The 11,341-nt window shown below is 41.9% G+C and overlaps 1 protein-coding gene across 1 annotated transcript; it reads left to right on the top strand.

Annotated features, from left to right (window-relative positions):
- Positions 1-4,378: 4,378 nt before the first annotated feature.
- si:ch211-103f14.3 (zona pellucida-like domain-containing protein 1) lies at positions 4,379-9,108 on the top strand. Its single transcript, XM_044042804.1, has 12 exons — positions 4,379-4,416; positions 4,524-4,614; positions 4,694-4,804; positions 5,062-5,282; positions 5,387-5,571; positions 5,923-5,995; positions 6,615-6,712; positions 6,868-6,948; positions 7,033-7,198; positions 7,277-7,382; positions 8,421-8,441; positions 8,566-9,108. Exons 3-12 carry the CDS (start codon positions 4,696-4,698, stop codon positions 8,691-8,693), a joined length of 1,188 nt encoding a protein of 395 aa, XP_043898739.1. The 5' UTR covers positions 4,379-4,416; positions 4,524-4,614; positions 4,694-4,695; the 3' UTR covers positions 8,694-9,108.
- The last annotated feature ends 2,233 nt before the right edge of the window (positions 9,109-11,341 follow it).

Here is an 11,341-nt window from a genome sequence, read left to right as displayed (position 1 = left end):
GGGGGATGCCCACAATCAAGTGTTTTTAAATATTACCGTAAATGACTGAGTTCTGATGGGGATGGATTTGTGCTTTGGGGAAACGTTCTGTTTGTAATCTTATAAGAGTTGCTCTGTGCCCTGAAAAACAAGTTGACACTTCAGAACACCGACGAGCCGAATAGGAAGACAGCCGTTCAAAGTACAGAACCATGTCTGATATTTAATTTAAACTGCCTTTTAACTCTGAGTCACAGAATAAATCTGCAACATTAAGTACCGTCTGAGGGCTGGGCGGACAGAATGGTTGATGCAGTGAGCGAGTCTCAAAAGCATGTCATTGTGTAGATCAGATTTGTCAAAGTCGCAGAACCAGTCGGCCTCAAAACTGTCTAATGCTGCAGTATTGAACCAAGAACTGCCATCTTTACCTCACTTTTTCAGGGATGCAACTTTTTGTTTTTAACAGTTGTGCATATATTATAACTCCCAGTGAGTATGTCTTTGCAGTTTAGGAAGTTTTGTAGCAGAAGGTGAGTTATCCTGAGAGATTTCTAAAACACATCTGGTGAAAACACTGACTCTCTGTTCACCCAGTGACGAAATCCATCATCCTTGTAAAATCTATGGATAAAAACATAAAACTTAAAGATAACAATGTGACGCAACTGACATCATACATTTTTCTCTTTGGTCGTCTGTGGGGTTTCTTTTACACCTTTTTTTTACCAGCTGTCCCCTTTGTGCATGTTGGATGTGGTTTCAGGTCATGTTCCCGACTGATCCTCCTGTTGTTTATCTGTCACTCTTGCAACTCATGGTGTCTGACAATGAATTAGCCTCTGGGTGCAACAGCTAAACTAAACTAAAGTCAACTAAAGTCTGCTGTCACTCGGTTGGTGAAATTGAAAATAGATACTGGAAGGCTTCTGGTTCCTAAAGTTCTGACTCCAGACACTTCCACAGAGAGCTCACGATGAAAAGTAGTCATGCCCAAACTCCACTCAGCACAATTTGTACATTAAATATCAAATCTGTACAACACTTGTTTTGTCTCAGTGACCTGTGCCTTGAGTCCAGTTTCAAAAGAAACTCCTCGATCAATCAAGACAGGCTGAAATCTGTGCAGCAATAGAGCTCCGGGCATCGTGTTTGTTTACACCACCATGTTGACAGGAAAAGCCTCTGTTAAAATGAATGGCACCGGCGGCGGGTTTCAAGCCATCAGTGCTCCCTGTGCACTCGAAGTCCGAGGAGGTCGAGCAACATATTGCTAAAACTTGACACACGGGAATATAAGTGACCTTATTAAGCCACTGGGGTAGATATTAATCCAGACCTGCAATATCCTGACACCTTCAACTCTCGGATAACTTTCCCTTTCCCCAATGAAGCGTGTAAAATAAAAAAGTCATATGCAGGAAAGTCTACGACAAGTATTACGGCCAAACAGAAGAAAAAGAACAAAGTCGTCATCTTTCAAGAATGAAGTTGTAATAGCACTGTGAAAATAAATTCATTATGCGGAGCAGTTTTGTGAAGTTATATTTTGTTTTTGGGCTTCACAATGGAAGGAAATACTTAATATTTTTGGCACATCAGCACCACATGATCATTAGCATCGGGACTTTGGAAATATTTGGGAGAAAGAATCAGAAAGAATGAAATTGTGTCTTCTGTGGAGCAGAAAATGGCTGCTGTGTACATCTGTGTTCTGTTGTTATTTAATGATAATACTACTAATAATAATACATTGAATTAAACAATGATAAAAAAACTTAATTTATTACCTTTATTTTTTCTCTTTTCGGTTTTGGCCCTAACGCTCTGTCGTATTCTGTACCTGACATGCAGTGATCACCACACAAGCGGCATCCGTTACCTGTTACACGTGTGATTTCCTGTATAAATTTGGCCCATTAAGCCGAGTTATAACACTATATATAACACATTCTTTGAGAAGCGCCGCTACGATAATCCTGATCTATGGCTGACGTGTCAATGTTTCTGTTTATACAAAGGCAAAAGTGAGGAGACACACTGAGCGATTTAAACAGCCTTTTCGTCCTTGTTGAAGACAACGAGTCGCTCCATGATTGATTTGTCTTACGTGAGTGACTTTTCCTGCAGATTAACCAACAGCACACCGCGAAACTTTAACACTCTTGACTTTCTATGGCACACACAGATCCCAACTGTGGCGACACCTTTTCATCCCTCTCTCCCCTGGAAACACCAAATGCTGCAGAGAAGAATAAGAGGACTGTTATCTCCTCCTGCTGAATTAAAAAAGACAGTGACTGTAGGGCTTATGAAGTGGTTTAATCCAACAAAGGCCGTGTAAAAGCTTGTGTATTATGTGTCTTACTTGACACATTGTAAATATAACTATGCAGCACTTTTCCCTTATTAAAAGCCACTCAAAGCACTTAAAACTCACCAGCTCAGAGCTCACCGATTCCATAATCAAAGACACATTTGTACAAAGAGGATCAGGCATCATTGTCATTAAAGACAGGAAGGATTATACATTTACAGCATTGGTTTTTGTAAACCAGGCCTCAGCGACAGCACATTTGCATGTGCATCAGGGAGTGTGATAGTGCGACAGTGGCCGTCCACTGTCCAGCAGCCATTAGTAAACAGCTCATGCCAGGAGAACAGGAGCAGCGAACCACAAGTGATCTGCATATGAACGACTGCCGGCCTCCAATCAGCGACTTCATCCTCAGCTTCGCTATTTGTCGTGCCGCTGATCCTGACACCTGCAGACGAAGAGTGAGGAAGCTGCAGCTGTTGCACGACGTTTATGTCCCGTCGATGTTGACGGTTTTTGCATTTCACTACTACTGAGTATTCTCTGGAGAGTTCTCTCACGAATGTTCATGGGCACAAGGACATGGTTTGATTTTTAAAAAGCAGCCGTTAACAGACCTCACTTTGAAACACTGGAAACTGACTGAGTTTCATTTCACTGAACGCTTTCAAATCCAAACTGAGAGTTCTTAAAGGCTGACTCCACGACATGCACTTGTTGTTCAATAATGTACTATTCCTTTGATGATTTGTTTTCTGCTCGTGTTTTAACTGCGTACATTTGTAACTGTTGAGTGTTTGCGTATTTGCTGCTGTCTATCTTGGCCAGGACTCCCTTGAAAAAAAGAGGTTCTTAATCTCAATGGGATTTTCCTGGTTAAATAAAGGCCAAAAGTCCTCACTAAGGACGCTTTACAAGTATGTATGTGTGTGCATACTCATAAGTCCACAGGGGGGCAGTAGAAGTTCCACACTGGAGCTTTAAGGCTTCCAGAGCTTCAGGATGACCTCATATGAGGTTTAGTGTAAAATGTTACATATGTACAAAACAAATAGAGATCTTCATGGAGATACTGATAAATATATTCAGTGTCTCCATGTCTGACTTTGTTTTGTCAAATTTGACAGATTCTACATCCAGATACAGAGATACGGATTGTTTGGCTTCACTTTTGGGAGCACATGTCTATGATTTTTATAGATTGGTATACAGTGTTGTGCTTTTGAGACACAACATAGACACCGTAGTTACTCATTACTTAGCTCAGAAGTTATTCAGTGACTCGGAGATAAATAAATTTAAAAAAAAGAAAGAAGCAAATTTCAGACACAGCACTCGTCTTTGAACTGCTGTTTTCTGGTTTGGGCCGACAGTTTTCTGAAGTGTAAACTTGTCCTCTGGTCACATCACAACTCTTTTTTTTGTAAATCATGAAAGCAAATCACAACACTCCTGCAGAGTTTGATACTGGTGATGCAGCCATTTAAAGTTCTTCTTCTTTTTATCAGTAATCTTTCATTTTTACATAAAGAGACGGTAGTTGATCTGTGTTGCATGCAGCACGGATCAATCAGATGTGATCTGACTCTGAGAACATCTCACTTTGTCACACGCCACCGCCAACACCCTCTTCCCTGTGTGGAGAACTTCATTCACGTCAGAAAATGTGGCAAAAACAAACATAATCTGGGGTTATTTTTTGCCGGTGCATCCATCACAGCTGCTTCGTAAAAAAACAGTGGCATGGAGCAAGAGGAATTGTGTCCATGGTGAAGCACAACATAGAACTCCAGAAGACAAACGTAAACACAGCTGCTCTGTGCAATATTCCTCAAGACACTGGGATAACGTTGGAGGATGATCTCTGGGTCACGCTAAAGGATATTGCTTTTATTATGAATGCAAGAACTCTCACCAAAGAAAAGGGCATCAAAGTATTAGGTGTGATCTCCGGGGATTTAACACTTACTTCATAAAGTCTCATGTTAGCATTCTAAGGGAATCTATATTTTGAAGAAAAGGAGCACGGCCATTGTTTGCGGTCCCTCATAATGAGTCTCGCTGTGTAGGGTTTCATTAATGCTTCGGTGCAGTGACGTCCATGGACATTGTACCTTAAGGTAAGGTCCATGGTAGCCCCTGTACAAAAGACATGGCTCCCATTCAATAAAGTTAAGGTGGATACACCAAACCACACTGACCTTGTTTCTGTCCAATCACGTGACAGAGCCACAGCTGTATTTAAGAACCTCCAGCTCCACACATTGGCCCACGCTGGAGACAAGCACAGAAGAGGGGACAGCAGCAGTGCCACAGAGGTGGGTGCTTTGTTTTTTACATTACATTACAGACGCGTGTGTGCTTATTTTAAAGCATATGTAACTGTCGCTGTTGCAGGAATGTCCACAAAAAGGAAGGCTAAAATGAAACTTCTTGGTGTTCTCTTCTTGGTGTCCATGGTGGCAGAAAGTCACCAGTTAACGTGCACAAGTGAATTTCGACGTCCAGGTACAGTATAGAGCTGTGTTTGTTCTCTTCTGATCCATTTTACGCAATCAAGCCATGTCGCTGACCCACTGATGTCAAAACATATGATTGTCAGGATGCATGATTACATTGAGACGGCACATTCTTGCCTCCAGGATTTTTCTGTTTTCCTTTCCTGACAGATGTGAGATTAGGTTTGTGGGCCGAGTAAGAGTTCATGTGACAGTTTGTTTAGAAAAGCTCGGTAACGTGTGTCTCCCTCGCTCGCTCTCTCTTAGAGTACACTGACATTTCAGTTTCATGTGGGACGGCCTCGATTAGCCTGGCTATCATCGTCTGTCCCGTTATCTACACCGGCTACAATGAATCTCTGCTCATCCTCAACAACATATACGACAATCCGGAGTGCAAGGGAACTCTGGATGAGTCCGCCAACCCGCCTGTTGTCAGGTTCACCTTCCCACTCAACATGACCAACGCTTGCGGCAGCCTCTTCCAGGTTAGTAGAAGTTGGAGGAGGACTAAAATTCTTTAAAAAACGCCGTCTCTCTTTCTCTGTGTGTGTGTGTGTGTGTGTGTGTTTGACTCATGTGTTGCCTCCAGACCACCAGTGCAGCTGGAACAGGGATCTTTTCTGACTTCTCCAACATCCAGACGGTTAATGTCAGTGGCAAGGTGCAGTCTCACGATCCAACCACGGGAATGGTCACCTATAACGCTGAGCTCAAATATTTCTATTCCTGTGCTTACCCTCTGGAGTATCTCATCAACAACACCCAGGTGGACGTGTAAGATCTCTCTTCTTCTGTTTATAGAGATGTTTCCTGGAGCATAACTGTACATGGGTTTGTTGAGACGATCTGATGAATGTCACACTCTCATATTTTATCGAATTATGTGACATTTCACTCAGACAAACGCATAGATGCCCTTTTCCGTTCTGCGAGCGTGGGTTAAAAGAAAATGAATTCACGGACTTGGCGATACATAACTGTCGCCATCACAGTTTCTCTCAAAAGAAGACGTGTCTCACAAGTAAAGCTAAAGTTATTTACTGGTGTACAGCGTCACGTGAGATGCAGTCAGATATATTCTACCCCTCACTCACACACCCTCGTTTTGTCTCATGTCCCATGAAGGTCATCTTCTTCTATTGCATTGACGGACAAGAATGGAAGCTTCATCAGCACCCTGAGCATGAAACTCTACAGTGTAAGTTGAAATGACATGTTTGAGACATGGTTCTGAAAACAAATTGTGTGTCCTTAAGATGTTTGTGGTGTTAGATTAACTGGATGCAGGGCTGGGACGGAAAACAAGCCAGAAAACACGAGGAGAACACAAGGAACACAGAAGAACTGATGCTGAAAAGTCCAGTCAGAAAAATCTCTAAAAAAAATCACATTTAAGAAGTTGAAAAATGACAGAAAGTAGAAAATATTCACATTTATGAAACTGGAAAATAACAGCTGAAAGAAGCTGAAAAATAACAAAGTAGAAAATATTCACATTTTAGAAGCTGAAAAATAACAAAGTAGAAAATATTCACATTTTAGAAGCTGAAAAATAACAAAGTAGAAAATATTCACATTTTAGAAGCTGAAAAATGACAGAAAGTAGAAAATATTCACATTTAAGAAGCTGGAAAATGACAGAAAGTAGAAAATAGCCACATTAAGAAGCTGATGTCAACATTTAACAGCTTAGAATTGTAACTATGTAATTTATGTAAATGTAAGGAGATGCATGCGATTCTTCTGTTTTATTCTGGCTCTATACGACTTAATAGTGTATGCTGAAAAAATGACCTACTCCACATGTTTGTTGACAGGACATCAACTTCCAAAATCCTTTAGTCATACCAACCAGTGGATTAGAGCTAAGGACGGCGATTTACGTAGAAGTCGAAGCGTCCAACCTGACTGCTCAGTAAGTGCTGACTCACATATTTCACACAACGCACTCTTGGATCCGTAGTGTCTCAGATGTTTCCACTCCTGGGACATAATAAACTAGCAGTGAAGCGAGTGTTCTTCAGTGTAAAAGTTTCTTGATTAAAAGTCCATTCTTCCCTCGCCCTCCAGGTACAACGTCCACCTGGACCGATGCTATGCTTCCGTCTCTCCTTACCCCACAAACTCCTCAGCCTTCAACCTGTTTGTCTCGTAAGTCTCATGACTCAGGCTCAACAATGGCAACAGTCCATCGCCGCCGTGCTGGGTCAACTCTATTCCCTTGATCTCAAACAGGTGCTCTCAGGACACCATGACCTCAATCTATGAGAACGGTGACAGTCACAGTTCCCGCTTCTCCTTCAAGGCCTTCAGGTTCATAGAGCAGCAGAACGAGACGGTGTCCACTTACTACATCCACTGTATCGCACGACTCTGCTCGATCAGCACCTGCATTGATTTTGTGAGTGGAGGTTCTAATAACAAAAGAGGGACGGAGGGAACTTTGTTTGTTATCTTAGTTTCTTTGTCTCATCTACAGAAATGTAGCAGCACCGCCAGGAGGAGGAGGGATGTGTCTGCCAGTGATGTTTCAGAGGCGACCACCTTATCCTCCAACTTCCCCATTGTCACCAAAAATGACAACCGTGAGTGTGACTGTGACTGTTTGACAAACTTTTCCATTAGAGGTTCCAAGCGAGCTAAGCCGATTCTAAAATGTGACGTCAACAGAGCGCTGGCCACTGATTGGTCAGAGAGTGTCGTCACAGGAGTCAAACCGCACAATGCCAAACTGTAGATCAGGTAAAAAGACTTTGAGGTCCTGGCAACCTCCAACATTGAGCAAAGGAAATGTCTAAAATCTTAATATTAAACAGAGGAGTCTGGTGCCATAACACTATAAAAAGACAGCACTTCAGTTAAGAAGATAAGCATCTGAGATGCAATTACACTGCGAGCATTTGCAATTTCCCATTTAGCCCACGAACAGACAATCCATGTCAGTCGTGAATCGTCCACAGTCAAACTGCAAACTCTCCACATTCGGACACTTCAAGTCTGTGGTAAAGCACAAAGAGAAAATCTCCTCGTCGTCTCACAATGAGCTCTCAAATCGTAGAATTCAGCCACATTCTCTGCCCTAAAAAGCTGGAAGGAGCACACACACCCTGTATGTCACAGTTATCTGGATCAAACCTCCTTTTTTTAACAATCATCTATTTTTCCAGCATCACTGACGACCGCAGCTTAAATATAATAAAGAGCAGTGGTAGTAGTCATGTAGCGACGAGGAAATACACTGTTCTGTAAAAGCAAGTATTCACATCTTTAAATGTAAATGATCTGTAGAATAACATCCATCACTAGATTTCTTCATCATGACTTACAGCGTCATTGCCTCTGAAGCGATGTGCAACTCTGGGTAACACTCTTTAATGCTAAGTAATGATTAAGTGATTATTAATTAATCATTTACTTTTCCTCATTCCCTGTTGATGAGGAGTTGTGCACCCACATAATGGTTAACCGATCAATAATTACTAATTACTTAACCATCGGCACAATGATTAGTTTACAAGTGTCAGGGTTAGACTACTAAAGGTCCACTTAATGAAATCTACAGTGTTATTCCTCATGATCATTGTAATCACCTCATTGATTTTCCTTTTTTTTTTTTTTTTCAGCACTGACATCTAAGGAGGAAGGTATGTTATTGTGGCTTTTACCAATAATAATGAAATGTTTCAAAGCCAATGACAGACAGTGAGATCCACTGGTTCCTCAGTTAAAAAGTAAATGACACGATGCCGTGTTTGTACTCGTCACCAGCCGTGTCCAGTGCCAAATCCAACTCGGGCTCCACGGTGGGACTCGGTGTAGCTGTGGGCGTCCTCGCGGTGGCGGTGGTCGTGGCTGTGAGTGCGGCTGTCATCTTCTACAGGCGGCTCAGACACTAACAAAAGTAGCGCAGACACCTGGATGCAGTCATGCGCAGCAATGTCTCCCGCCTGGTGTAGAACTAAGCCCCGGCATCATATCACCCATAAAGTAGCATTCACAGTACGGCGTGGCTGCAGTTCTATTAGAAATGTACTGTGTAGAATTGTCTATATTTAAGAGTGGAGTGCACAAACCTCTGGACAAAGAGATGCTTTGTTTTCGTAGAGAAGCTGCATCATATAATAAGCTAAAGTGTTTATAGTGAGGGTAGAAAAAGTGAGTCCTTCTTAATAGTGTTGTAAACGCAACAAAACTAAAAATCACTTTAATCAAACCATGTCTCAAAAGACTGACAAGAATGAAATCAGACGAGTTTTGAGAGACGCCACTGTTGGATGACTGTTTACGGAGAAAGTTAACATGTAAACATGACGGCAATAAAAAAAAGTTAACAATCAAGTTACTTTCTGTGTGTGTGTTATTTTTTTTAACTTTGTTTTACGACATTGTACTTCATCCTCGCACATGTTAGGAATCCATGGCCAATCTCACCCAAACATAATGTATCTCCACTTTCTATAGCTCTCTGACCCCATCCCTGCATCTTTTTGCATTGACAGGATATTGTGTGTTGGTTTTTTTATGTAGAAATCTTCATTATCTAATGACAACGGTGGAAGATACAAGGGAATAAAAGAAAAAACAGACCTGAGTTACCACAGTTGACCCCTCATGACCCAAAAGAACACTCTTTTTAATGTAAATTCATAAAACATGACATGACATTGTATATATTCAGTGTATCACATATCGTTTATGTTTGTTCCTCTGTCGTTGACAACCTCCAGGGATGTTAAGGTTAGGGGACATGACAAGTGGTTAAGGTAAGGGATTATGGGATGGGATAATAGGTTGCGATGTGGGCATGAATGTAAACAGGGGATTAATGTAGTGTTGGGTTGACGTCACATTGGAATCTGTTGTGTCTTCTACTTGCCCGTGACCCCAATGAGGACTTCACGGTTAAGACCACACACACACACACACACACACATCATAAGACCACAATGGAGGTTCACATAATATCACTGAAACCAGACTCAGTCACTCTCTGTCTATACAGGCTGCTCTTGAACTTGAACTTGGAAAAACATCACAACACAATATTACAATGAGTAAACGACAACACTAGGACTGAAACTGAATACCGCTCTGTCAAAAGAGGTGGGAAAGTCCGGGGGCAACGGATCTCCACATCTCTGTTTCGTGGAATCTGGAGCAACGGTTTTTTACTTTGACTGGTGTTTGGAGCCCAGCTGGCCACGTGCACAGTTCCCCCTCACCGAAAAACCTCAAACAATCTTAATATACCTATTGAAGATCACGCCTCATTGTTGGGCTAAGAAAAGAATCCCTGCTCTTACTTTTCACCATAGCTCTCCTTTTGTATTATTCACCGCAAGTGAGCAAGCAGCTGGAGAAGAGATACTGTAACATGCCTCCACGTCTTTGACACTGTATGTACGCCCGATGTACATGAATGGCCGTGTGATATTTGTTTTCAGGCTTGTTGGTATAGAAAGAGAGGATTTCTGGTACGGACGGTATAACTTAGAGATCTTTAAAAAAAACAAGATACAGGACTAAACTGATGGAACGATGGAGGAGAGCACAAACTCTCATGATGTCAATACACACAATTGTTAATAAAATGAATAAATAAATGCTGAATACAGACGCCTTTTAGAGCACCACCAAAATCAATACGAGAATGTCATCCAAATCCGACCTGTACACTGCTGCTCACGTAGGAACAGGGGAGGAAAAAAAGGCTAAAAATACAACCTTCTTGGTAAATCACTGATCCCACATTGTCCTGTCACTCCTCAAGACAAAACGTCCGCCCCCGCAAAAACACTGAAATTCTGTGGATTGTGAATGCACTTCCCCTTCCATTCTACCATGAGCGGGCTCACTTACTTCTGCTTCAGCTGTGTTTGTCGTCTGATCGCTCGTCATGTGCAGAACAATCACGAGCACGAGCGTTTATACTAATTGGGAGAGTTTTGAACGACAGGAGCACCACAGTATTTTCATTAAGCTGCTGCTGCTGCTGCTGCTGCTGCTGCTGCTGATGCGGAAAGATCAATTGAGTCCACTGATGAGACAGACATCACCCATCAGGATGATGAAAGAATGTGATCTAAGTGATGTGACCGTGACATGACTGTCAGACAGACGGCTTCAATTGTTTCTGAAAGTGTTGATGTGAGATCACACGCGACGATTTTTGGACTTTTTCTTTACACAGAATGGAGGCGGGAACAAAAAGCATGCGGCGAGCGAGCCGCAGTTTGGCGTTAATGAGAGCGGTCAGAATGCGGCTACAGAAAGTAAGTCACATAACCGCGATAGCAGAGAAGTCAGCATCTGAGAATGATCAACAGAGTCACGACAGACAGAAGAAGAGTGCTTATACATGCCTGTCCCATGCTGTCCCCAAAAAATATACCAGCCATTCTAAAGAGAAGGGAAAAAGGGCATATACAGTACATATACTATATATATACTATATATATACTATATATTTAGTACAAGTGAAAGTTCTGGTGTAAAAATGTACCCAAGTTAGAGTAAAAAAAGTAGCTTGTTTATAATGTACCTG

This window comes from Solea senegalensis, linkage group LG13 (assembly GCF_019176455.1).
Source record: "Solea senegalensis isolate Sse05_10M linkage group LG13, IFAPA_SoseM_1, whole genome shotgun sequence".
NCBI classification, from domain to species: Eukaryota; Metazoa; Chordata; class Actinopteri; order Pleuronectiformes; family Soleidae; genus Solea; species Solea senegalensis.
Note: the sequence above shows the minus strand (reverse complement) of the source record. Positions and strands in the feature narration are given on the sequence as shown.

What these genes read in the sequence shown, in the direction of transcription:
- si:ch211-103f14.3 (XM_044042804.1), top strand. Translation starts at nt 4,696, where the DNA reads ATGTCCACAAAAAGGAAGGCTAAAATGAAACTTCTTGGTGTTCTCTTC. An exon ending in GCGTCCAACCTGACTGCTCA is followed by an intron (nt 6,713 to 6,867) that starts GTAAGTGCTGAC and finishes CTCGCCCTCCAG; the next exon opens with GTACAACGTCCACCTGGACC. An exon ending in ACTGACATCTAAGGAGGAAG is followed by an intron (nt 8,442 to 8,565) that starts GTATGTTATTGT and finishes ACTCGTCACCAG; the next exon opens with CCGTGTCCAGTGCCAAATCC.